The 12,329-nt window shown below is 36.3% G+C and overlaps 1 protein-coding gene across 9 annotated transcripts in view; it reads left to right on the top strand.

Annotated features, from left to right (window-relative positions):
• Positions 1–9,535, top strand: part of LOC107306192 (granulocyte-macrophage colony-stimulating factor receptor subunit alpha-like) — a 51,057-nt gene extending 41,522 nt beyond the window's left edge. For 2 of the 9 annotated variants that reach the window (XM_085551341.1, XM_015849117.3), the window contains exons 2-9: positions 3,258–3,387; positions 3,478–3,656; positions 4,343–4,482; positions 6,155–6,193; positions 6,774–6,912; positions 7,451–7,538; positions 8,112–8,193; positions 9,086–9,535. In XM_085551341.1, coding sequence (XP_085407467.1) covers positions 3,260–3,387; positions 3,478–3,656; positions 4,343–4,482; positions 6,155–6,193; positions 6,774–6,912; positions 7,451–7,538; positions 8,112–8,193; positions 9,086–9,148 — 858 coding nt within the window. In that variant the 5' untranslated portion in view covers positions 3,258–3,259 and the 3' untranslated portion in view covers positions 9,149–9,535. Of the gene's footprint in view, positions 1–3,257; positions 3,388–3,477; positions 3,657–4,342; positions 4,483–5,211; positions 5,304–6,154; positions 6,194–6,773; positions 6,913–7,450; positions 7,539–8,111; positions 8,194–9,085 lie in introns of those variants that run through there. The other 7 variants (XM_085551351.1, XM_085551348.1, XR_014947628.1 and 4 more) reach the window with 6 other exon arrangements.
• Positions 9,536–12,329: the final 2,794 nt, after the last annotated feature.

The following is a 12,329-nucleotide window of genomic DNA, read 5'->3' as shown; positions in this document are numbered from 1 at the left end:
TTCCATATATGCAGAGTTAACTGAAAATGACAAAAGAAGGAAGGCATAAAATGAATATGCCTAAAAGGCAAACTAAGGCATACAGTTTAAAATAAAATAATTTTTAAAAATATTTTTTAAAAAAAAAGACAAAAGAAAAATCTTTTACTTTTTTTTAATTATTATTTTATTTTCAACAATATTTATTTTCTTTGCTTATAAAATTCACTGTAGTATCCAACATGATATAAGCTCTGATAAGCTGCAATAAGCTACAGGGTCAGATGTTACTTACAACCAGGATGTTATTAGGCAGTTCTTTCTCGTCTTATGAATGCTAATCAGTCCGGAGAACAGATAATGTAGAAGGATTTCAATCTAGCTGATATTTCCAAATGTCTAAAATGGACATCTCCTGTGGACATGTGTCAGGGCTGAGCATTTTTCAAAGAAGAAATAGAAGATGGGTTCTTCTGCAACACAAACCCAAACACAACAGTGCATGATGGGTGCATAGTGGAAGTAGCTCTGCAAGGAAATAATTTGTGTTTCCTTATGATTTTGGCCAATAATCTTCACAGCAATTGCATGAGATGTAAAAGATAGTGCTTCCCGCCTCTAAGGAGAAAAGTATTGTTCTTCTACTGTAATTGTTTTTCTAAAGAGGAGAAACGTGGCAGCATGGTTCTACCTACCTTTAATGAAATGATGATAGAGAACTGATGAATAAAGGGTTTTTAAAAGAGAAATTGTAGAGCAAGAAAGCACTAAGAAAATCTGGCAAGCTCTCAAGTATAAACTGGAGGGAGAAAAATTTAAATATCTAATTGAAATATATCTAATTGAAGATAGTGGGAGAAATATCTCAGGAACTTAGCTGTTATTAAAAATGAAGGCAAAATTGTAACACTATACTGAATAGGATAGACTCAAAAATAAACAGCTCCCTAAAAAAAAAAAGGTAGTCAAAGTATTGCATACTGTGGAAAGGGAAATAAAGAAGAAATTAAAAATTCCCAGAGTTTGGATAGAAATTTCTATCCATAAAGGGAATAAAGTGACTCATAAATAATTCTGCAGCTGATCATGTCTGTTTGTAGGCATAATAAAATCGTGGCTGCAGAACACAGGCTCATAAGTTTAAAGAACACTTGGGTGTTTTTATATGCTCCTCTTAGTTATAAAAAGCTGAAGTTACAACAGAAGAGGTCAAGGAACTGGTTTCATTTGCCTTTTCTTCAACCACAATGCCACAGTGCCATCCTAGGAGTTCCCTTTACCCTATTATGTCCTCAGTCAACCTGTTTGTTGGTACATACCCAAACCAGGTTGTTTTTGAATTTGACGTCAGAATAACCCTTTTTCATTTAGGTTTACAGCATCACCAAAGGCTTTACAAACCCTAAACCTCTAAGATCCTTGCACAGTGCCTATGACCATACTTCAGGCTGTTGCACTTCTTTGACTTCCTTATTTCCAATCCAGAAGTATTCCCCATTTGTAAATGGGGAAATTAAGTGCATAGATTTGATTGACCCTGGGTTAATCTGTAAAATAACAGAGAAATGAGTGATGCTCTTGGTCATCTTAGTACCATGATATACTCACTGGACTGTAAAGAGTGTGTTGTAATATGCTTATAGATACACATATGTAAGACAGATATAAACAACTCTATATTGAATGCTTACATGTCTCTATCAACAGGAGTATTTTGGCAATATTTTTTGTCTCCTGAATTACTCATCTTTATTTTCAGATGTTTAAGAAATAAGATAGTTGCTTGGGTCTCCATTGAAATATCTTGTCCTTGATAATAATTCCCCTAGTGGATCCTGATTACCAGTGTGCTGGGTGTGAAGAGGATGTTTCCCCTGAGAGGATGTTTCCCCTGAGGTGTTCTGAGTGATGGGAAGTTATTCATTTATATGTATTTGTAGCTAAGGTATAGAAAGTTGTATTAGTTCTCCTAAATATCAGCCTTTGCCTCGGGAAATTTTGAGTCAGGACATGTATTAAGTTCTTACATTCATTATATATTCAAATGAAATAAACATTCTGCAAAGAAGATCCAAATACCTTCATACAGCTGAGCAACTTCCTGGAGCCACCAAATATATAAATATTAGGTACAAGAATGCATTTAAGCTCCTTTTTATTCTGGAGAATTATTTTTTCATACATCACTGTTGAGGAGAGAAAAGAAAGATACACCTTTCTCCATTAATAATACGGATATTATCAAAGTTACATGCAAACAATTAAATCCAAACTGTATCAGTCTTGAATGGGTTAGCAATGGCTCTAAATTAAAGATCCAAAATATGCTATTCTCTCATCAAAATCATGACAATTCTGTAGGGCCTACCTTCAGAAAACAGACATAGGGTTAGGTTGTAATCATCTAGTTTTAACACAGAAAAAAATAGTAGTGGGCAGCTTATATTAAATTCTTAGTCCTTTGTAAATTCACCCTCATAAGTTTAGAGCACTTAACACATACACAGGAGAGATAACTTCCCTGGCTCATAGTTGGAGAATTTATATTCCACTGTAGACTAGACCTTTGATAAACTGAGGATGTAAGCAAAGGACACATCACAGAATCACAACATCAGAGAATCACAGGGGTTGGAAGGGCCCTCAAGAGATCAAGTCTAACTCTTCTGCTAAAGCAGGCACCCCACAATAGGTTGCACAGGTAGGTGTCCAGCCACTTGCTGAGTATCTCCATAGAAGGAGGCTCCACAACATCTCTGGGCAGCCTGCTCCAGTGTTCCGTCACCCGTATCGTAAAGATGTTCTTCCACACATTAGTACAGAACTTCTTCTCTTTAAGTTTTAGGCTATTATTCCTTGTTCTATCACTACACACCACCAAGAAGAGCCTAACCTCATCCATCTGACTCCCACTTCCCTTCAGATATTTATAAACATTTATCAGATCCAATGTTTATAGATATCTAAAGGGAGGTGGGAGTCACACCAGTGTCTGACTTTGTTAGTAGTTTCCACTATGTCATTGTGCCTGAACAAATTAAATCATAGCCATATCTTCAGCATCTGTAACAGTGGCAGACAATCTTCAGACTCAACACGGTTAAAATCATTGCTGTATTGATGCAAATGTGCAACTGAAAGACCCAAACAGTATGCAATTGTGCTTGTTAATCAGGTGCCTAAAAATCACTAAATGTGCATGCAGATTTCTACACTATTTAAGAAGTTATACAGTCTTTCCACAGAGGGGACAGGAGATATTCTTCCTATGTTTGCAGGCATGAGTGTCGCAGCCATTGAAAATTTTGTCTGTGTGATATATAATATTTCCTTCATGAACTGCACTTGGCATGTGGACAGGAACGCTTCAGGAGATGCTCAGTATTTCCTCTACTGGAAGACCTCAAGGTGAGTAGGTCTTCTTGCCTTGGAAAATTTGAAATCTCATCTGACATGTAACATTATCAATATTAAACTGAAGAAATTTGTCATATAAAGGAAAGAAGATTACGTCAGATGCCAAAATTACATTGAAGATAATTGTGGAAGACACACAGGATGCAGATTCCAAAATGTGACAATAAAAGGGAGTAGGAAAGCTTATTTTCTGGTGAATGAGTCTAGAAATGGACAAAATATTTTGCCCTACATAACAGTAATTTATCTGTACAAAATTGGTAAGGACTATATATATATTTTTTCTTTTATTTCCAGCATTGTGCGGGGGGGGAAGAAAGAAAAAGAAAAAGAAAACAAGCATAAGTTTTTGAAATGTTGTTCCTCAGACTTCTTTTTTTCCCAGCCTTTGTGACTGAAAAGTCAAAAGAGTGAAAAAAAAAGGAATGCAGAGACAACCCTGATATTATAGATTGGAGAATTCTGAAGACGGACGTCACATATATACTATGAAAGAACAAAGTCATCTTTTGGGAAAAAGTAGCCATGGATTATGGATGCCCTGAGTGGGAATATCTCGATGTTGGGTTTATGTCTTTATCTCATGATTCTGAATTCTGTTGAAGCACAGAAAATAAATAAATAAATAAATAATCCTCAAAAAAACCAAATGCCTTAAAACAGTGAACAAAAACTATACAAAACAAAACAAATGCACAGATTATATTTCAGAATTCAGTAAAATATAGCGATGAGTTTGTTCTGTTTTGTTTAACCTACAGTGATGTCTGATACTCCAGACTCTTGAACTAAGTACTAAATCAGGAAGTCCTGTTTCTGAATACAGGGTGAATCTGGTAATTCTCATAAAGATGCAGGGTTTTTTTTTATAAGACAGAGCAAACAGACTAGATTTTTAATCAGCCATATTCCTATAATAATTGTATTTCTGATTAAATTATTTCAGAGAAGCTCACCCCTCCATTAAACGTAACTGTGAACTGTACAGGAGTTTATCACAGTTGTGAAATTCAGTGGCAACGGCCTCATACAAGTCATGTGGACAGAGACATTTGTTTCAAATATGAAATTGTCATAGAAAACAAGGTAAGGAGAATGGATTGTAACGCCTAACTTTATTTCACATGCCTTCATTTCAACCTGCACTATCATACAACAAATGCCCTGTTCGTTCTTTCTCTTCTTGAGTTACCTCTCTGTTTTTCTATGTAGTACCTTTGCAATTGAGCTGAGAACACCTGCCATTTACAGATAGATTCAGCAATTTGCAGGACTACTTTCAGTCCAATTTTTGGCTGGCCGTTAAAGGAACTGGTCAAGAATTCTCCATACCAAGGGTGAACAGTTATTCTAGCACAAACACAGAACATGACTTTCCCCCTCACCATTGTCCATTCTTCCAAAAGACACATTAGTTTGACCTTCTTGAGTTTGCTGCATATGGAAGTTGACTGTCCGAATAATGGTGAAAATATGTCTGTTAAAGACTAAGTTGGGCAGTAACATGAATTAGATAGTGAATTCAGTGTACATTGGTTATTCTTACATTGCTGTGAGTGCTCAAAATTGCCAAAAGGCTGAATTTCAACATAGGTAGCTGGTTTAAGGACTGGAAATATATGAAGTTAAACTCATTTGTGGAGCACCAGAGAAAAAGAGTGCAAAGAAAAGCAGATGATAACGCGGACAGCATCAATTAGCACACATAGTACTGTCTGAGCAAAGCACTCCTTAGTTTTTTGTTGTTCTTTGTTTCATTGTTCCGTGTTTCTAGTTTTGCTGTTAACTGGAGCTGTGTATTTCTTTTGGATGCAGTTTTTGTATAAACAAACATCTCTGCCAGATTGCACTAACCACTTGATTGACCTTGAAGTTTGTATCTCATCCAGTTCCAAGGCTTAGCTAAAGTAAGTCTGCACCTTATATACAGTCAGGATTGTCGTGAATTGCGCTGCAGATATCACAAACATGTTAATGGGTAGCAATACACATCAGTTCTTTGTATTGTTGGCTTTATTATATGTGTGTGGTTTTGTCTTTGTTTTCTTTAAGTTCATTGTCATTTCTTTTTAATTTCAAGTGGAAATAGCCAGCTATGTTTTTGAATACAAAAGAAATATTCTATCATAACACTGAAACAGAATATCCAGGTTTTCCAGGTCTTGATGTGGACTGACTGTTCATTAACTGCAACTATTTTGAAGATTTGGATGAATAAGGACAGTAGTATAATATCCATCAAGAATACTGTTTGAAATATTTGTGGAATCAGTCATGAGTTCTTTGTTCCAACTGCAAATAAATAAATAAATAAATAAATAAATAAATAAATGGGGAGACGTAACACAGCTGATTTAAATGATTAAGAATGCAGAAGTTACACATACACAGTTTCAAGGGGGGAAAAAAATGACACTGTTTGCTCGTATTTTTCAAGATATTTTTCAGTACAAATAAGACATACATCATTCACACATAGGGCATGTGAAGAAAAAGCTTATTTTGTTATTGTTTTTCAATTATTTGATTCTTGGCTCTGCAATCACATTTAAAGGGTTCATTATTTCAGAGCACAGGTGATAAGGAAAAATGTTCCAGTGGAAGAACAGCTTAACTTCACAGTGTATAAAGAAAAGCATTCAAAATATCAAATGTACTCTTTTTCTTCCTAAAAATCAACTATTTCTAAAGTAGGACATCTTATTATATAGTAACAAAAGGAACAATCATAAAAATTGAAGTTCATTTTTGTTGCTAGGCTGATCCTGAGGAGAGAATGAAAGACACATCTAAGATGGTAAGTCTTTATTACTAAATTAATCTCAAATTTATGCTGGGTTGAAAAGCCTACTGTATAAGAACATCCTGCGATCATATTGCTTTCGCTTCAGCATAGCAGTGTATAATATATTATGTATGCTTATTATTGACAAATTTCCTCAGTACAGTTTTAAATTTTTGTTTATGAGACATGGTACAAACAATACCTGCACACATGGAACTTACACCTACGCAAATCGCACATCCTCCATTTTACAGCTCATTGTACTTCCTAGCAAATTCATGTATATGTAGAAATATGTATCAGAATTTCACATTACGATTGGAGACACAAAATTCGGATAACTGAGAAGAATTTTACTTCATAAATGAATGACTTCTCAGGATGGGGTTAAGATGAAGGAAACGGGAAACTACCAGCTGAAAGATTAAGTCAGTACAGAGGAGGAAGAAAAAAATATCATTCAGCTGTCCACAGAATTATGTAAAAATTGTTCTTCTGTAATAGTTTACATTATTAAATGAAGCAGATACATATATTAACATCTGTACATCTAGTGAAGGCAAAGCTCTCAGTCTAGTTGTTTTATATTTAGGAAAGAATCATCACAGGAAATTCCTATATATTTGACAGCTTCAATGCAAATAAAAGGTACACCGTCAAAATCAGAGCTACTAACAATGACTGCTTAGTGAGCGAAAACTGGGGGGAGTGGAGTACACCTGTAGAGTTTGGTAAGAATGAAAATCATTTTCTTGACATAATTTTCCCTCAATTGTTATTTGTCTGCCTCACTTATTACTTCCCAGGTAGAAACATTTTAAAATTTGCACATCTCTTCAGTTTGCTGGAATGAAGAAGAGCAAAGAACTGTCATACCTCTCAATATGAGGGAGGCATCCAACTGTTCTGCAGTGACAGTGCTTCCTGCAAGAAAACAATGGATAAAGCACATCTTTTTCAAGTCTGTGTTGCCATCTGTTTTCCTTCTGTTTTTACAGACTTATCATTTTCCTTGTTATTCTCTGTCAACTTTGAGTTTGGAATAATATGTAGACCTCTGATCCTCAGAAAATAATTGGTAAAGTGTCGAGTTGCTAAAGAAATTCTCTCTGCCATCCCATTCCTTCACATATTACAAGGCAATGAGAAGCCAGGCCAAGGAAGAAGTGATGGGATGATGCTGTGAAACACCATCATGCATCAGAGTAAATGCTTTATATTCCTTTCTATTTTGTGATACTAAACACTTTGATGATTATTGTCTTTCAGGAAGAGAACAACTGACATCTACTTCATCATACACATTACTTCTGATATCAGCAATAGCAGCAAGTCTCGTACTTTTCATGTGCATCATGTAAGTCTTCTTTCTTGTGCAAAACTTGTATACTGCATTCTACTGTGAAATAACTTCTTTTCTTCCCAGCAGAAATGTTATGATATCTTTTAAGCAGAGGAGACAGGGGGAAAGGTGATAATGAATTATAGCAGGTATCATGACCTCCTAGCCATAGAGCCTCAAGTATATCTGATTCCAAATGTTTTTTAACTACTTGATCAATATAGCACAACCCCTTCCAACTGAGGTATAAGGTCTTAGATCAGTTCCTCTTTAGTTCCTGCCTTTGGGTACTGCCATGTTGACGGTGGCAAGTAAAATCATTTCCTTGGCTTAAGGATATTTCTGTTTTAGAGGATAAAGAATGGCAACTTCCCGTAACTCTTTAATAAGTCATAAAATAAGCTGCAATAATCCAAATTCTGAACAATGAACTGATGCCACTGGCTTAGACCCATGTAAATTTTAGATACTTTTTCATTATGTTTGTCTCAGAGAGAAAATAAGGCCTCGGTGTTGTAATAATAGAATGCATTTTTATAAATGTGTATATTGAGTCTTTTCTTCTCCACCTTTTTTTTGACCTTGTAGAACTATTTATTTGAAAACAGTACCTGCTATTGTACTACAGCCAAAAGACCCATTCCATGATATCTCTCCAGTGAATTTCCAGGTATGTTTTCTTTCCATTTCCCTGAAATTATCTGGAAAGGAGGATCCATTGCAGTCTCAACTGTATGAACTAAATGTCAGGAAAATGTTTATAAGCACAAGATATAATTCTTTCTTTTTCTTCTGTTGGGGGTATCGAAAGATGAGCTTTGTATGCAAATAATTCTCTTGGTTCTCTTTTTCTATTCAGAGATATTTGATATTGGCTAAATAAACAATTTCACCCAGCTCTCCACAGCCTAAGCTTTTCAGTACAGTAATAATGTAGATTCAGACTGCTGGTAGCGATGCAGAGGGAGAGACATTGAAATTTACTTCTGGTTAAAAATACTTCTCTCGTAGCAGATGTTGAGACCATGTATTTTGACAATACTGCTGAAGGAGGAGAATTTTCTAGGGTACAGCAAGCAAAAAAAAGTACAGCAGCAAGCTGAGATGTTCTGATCTATGTAGAGCGCTTAAGAGACTCATGAGAACAAGGAAAATATCACAAGTAAAAATGGGAGAACTTCCAGTCTGGAGAGCATTGAGCAAAAGTTGCTACAAGTCAGAGAGTATTTTAGCTGGCAATGAGCAGGTCTGGAAGCAAAAACATGCCTACAAGGACATGCTGGAAGCTTCTATAAATCCTACTTTCATTTCCTTAGTCACATGAGCTTTCCCATCCAGAGTTGCCTTTCAGTCTGAAAGTCCTTTGATCCTTTCTGGGGAGCTCATCAGGAAGGGAAGATATATACTCATCTACTGCAGTCCTCTCACTGTCAGAGTCCCACTACATCTTCTATATAATAATTAAATAATAACAATTTGAATAATAACATTTTCAAATTATAAACTAGTGATCAATCTCATGCATAAAATGGTAACAAAATATTTTATTTTTCTTTTATCAGACAGAGAATCAATTCATTAAGCACGAAACTGAAGAAATAACAATTGTTGAAGAAGCAGCATAATGGCGTGCAAGATAAGAGAGTTTTGTTTTTTCATGCAAATGATTATATATATACTTGCTGGCATTTATTTACAGGTTTTTTATATCCTCCATCTTGTAAGCAGAGATACAGCATTGCCTGATCATGTCAGTCTTCTATAGTCTGCCATTAAAAAAAACCTCTGTATAATTTGCTTGGAAATAATATATTATTTCTGTAAGTATTTTGAGTTATATACTCCAACTAGTAGAATACTCTAATTAGTAAGGAGCATTATCTGAAGTCTTCCCTCCAGAATAAATACTGAAGATCTCCTATGCCTACTAAGTAATTCTGTTCAATTTTATTCCTGACTGGCTTTTCCAATGCCTTTTCTGAAATTACTAAAGCAGCTACTTCTGAAATGAATTTGATACTTTTTGTCTGTGTTTATACCAGGAAAATAAATAAATAAATAAATAAATAGATTAAATAAATAAAGGAAAAAGAAAAAACAAACAAACAAAAAAAAAAAACAAAAACAAAAACCCAAGTATAAAGCATACAAGCAAACAAAAGCAGAACCACAAAACAAACCCTGGCACACCAGAATATCTCAAATGATTTGCATGTTCAAATTGCATCCTCATGAAACAGGAGAGGTGCTGACAATGTTAAGAAAAAAAAAAATGCCATATTTACAAAGAAAGGCTCAGTATGGATACCTTTAACTGAAGAATCATGAGTTTCTTTTCATTGAACTGGAGCTTCCAATGGGAATTTCACTTCTGCCTAGAGTATAGCCCTGACTGGAGGGAAATGTGCCTTGAGTCATGCCACAATGTAAAGCAGGTCCATCAGACAAGCACCAAGACAGCTTCTTCAGCATAGGAAATCCCCAGTGTCAGAAGGAAGCAAGTGGGGGGACAGACCAATGAGATCTGAATCCATGAATTATGAGAGGATGGCTCTGTCATGGAAGAATTTGTGTAGGGCAAAGATGTCAAGAACTGTTACTTGGGCCTCGAAGGGAGGAGCTGTAGTCTGTGTCATGACATCCAAAACACAGTAAGAAGAGGATATAGAAGATAAATCTAGGCTGCTGGCAGGCAAGCTAAGCACTACTTTAATGATATCCTACTGATATCCTAATGATATATATTATGCTATTTGCCTTCCTCCGTTCCCACAGTATCTTAAAGTCTACCACATGACAGTTCTTGCAGCCAGGATTGCAACTGACTGTCACATCCTTGACCAACTCTTCTTTGATGAGTTACAAATCCAGCTGAGTACCTTCTGTATTTGGCCCGTTCAGCATCTGTATTAAAACGTGATTCCTGATGATCTCTCTAATTCTCCATACCCTGCCATGTTGCCCTTCCACCAGATTTCAGAATGGTTAAAGTCTTTTCAGGCAGCTGAAATCCCATCCTAGTAGACAAAATTCAGTGATGATGATAAACATCCACTAGCCCCGTGTGATCAAGAGGTTTCCTTTGAAGCCAGATTTTTCTAATTTCGTGTTTCTAAATAAGTTTTTATCAACAATTTCTTTTGTATAACTTTAAAAATAGAAGTTGAGAAGGAACGTGCTCTTTAAATTATAACTTATTAACAATAAGAACTCCTGCATCACAAATGTCCAACTAAACCCAAAACTTACTACAGAATTGAAAACATGTCATGTCTACTGAATTCTCTCTATTCTGTTTCACAGTCACAACCATTAGTGGACTATTTATTTACAGCCCCTTTGCTTTCACTAGGAAAGATGGTGAGGCTGCAAAGCCCCTTCAGAAATCTGGAATTCACTTCTAATGTACTGATGAAACCAACAGAACAACATGAGACAGTGGAGGTGGGAGAAGGTGGGGTTAGAACATCCGTTTCCTGTTCTTGGGCAAAGGCCCAAAGTAATGATCATCAAGTAAGGAAAAGGGTGATCAGGCTGTGTAACCTAACTGTGTGATTCAGATGTTCACACAGACAGAAGTCTTGTATTCTGGTCTCCTGTTGCTATATATTATTTTCTGAAAAAAAAGGAAGTAGTGCAAGTACCAAGAAGAGAGTTGACTCCTATTTCTAAAGTTGCAATCTATACAAAAGCTGCAACATATTGCCATAAAAAATGTTTGGACAGTGGGCACTTGTTTAGACATGTGAGCACTCCTATTGCTGTTGGATGAATGAAATAGTCTTCAAGCTTTAGGATTTTCTAGGAAGGTTGATTCTGATCTGGCAGTGGCAGGATCCTCATAGAACTAAAAGAACACTCTCATTATCTCTGCTCTCCATTACTTCTGGAAAGAGCCTGTTATTCTTCATCTACTGGGTTACAGTGAGGCCACTCCACACAGGTTTCTTGGACTTCAAGGCTTTGATAATATCACCAACTGCAACAGTTTTGCTTAGTGATTTTTATTGTTTTTTTAATTTGTTTACAGTTTTTAAATCTCAGGAAGGATTTGCCCTAAATATAGATAAGCAAAGAAATCCCCTGGGTAACAGAGTTCCTTTGTGGCGGTAACAGCACTGTTCTTGTGGGTTGTTTGGCTTGTTCTCCTACAGTATATTCTAGTTACAGAAAAAAAAAAGAAAAAAGAAAAGGAAAAAAAAAGAAAAAGAAAAAGAAAAGAAAAAGGAGTATTTGCACCCCAAAACCTCAAAACCCCTACTTCCTCAATGTGTTGCTTAGATGCATAATCTCAGAAAGTACCAGAGTGTGTTGCTCCTCCGCTTTTTGCTGTGGGCTTGAGAGCCCTTCAGAGTCAGAGCATGAGGCTCAAGTAACCACCTAGTGGAGTGGAGTTGCACTGGAGAAAAAGACTCCAGTGCTTCATGGATGTGTTTCTATTTATTCACTCATTCTGAGCCCCGTAATTGGGAGGGCTCGAAATCTGGAAGCTGATAGCACTTCCCAGAACCAAATTTAGGCACACAGAAAATGCAATTGTCCAGCATCCCACTACGTCTGCACCCGTGTGATGAACATCTGAGTCACATACAGGCACTGTATAGCCATCCAGCCACAGCCATATATGGGCTTGTGCTCCCACTGCTTCTCCCAGGAAATGTCTGTAGGCATTGAAGATACAGCCCCCTCAGAGCATCAGCTGACCTTAAACACCATTTTTAAAGTGGTGCAGGATCAACTAATACAACTTCGGTGGAATTTATTCCAGCCTTCTTCCTTTACAGTCTAATCTCTGGGCTCACCTAA

This window comes from Coturnix japonica, chromosome 1 (assembly GCF_054131305.1).
Source record: "Coturnix japonica strain WE chromosome 1, WE-NBRP24, whole genome shotgun sequence".
Taxonomy (NCBI): domain Eukaryota; kingdom Metazoa; phylum Chordata; class Aves; order Galliformes; family Phasianidae; genus Coturnix; species Coturnix japonica.
The sequence above is the reverse complement of the archived record's forward strand: the minus strand, read 5'-3'. Positions and strand labels throughout refer to the sequence as shown.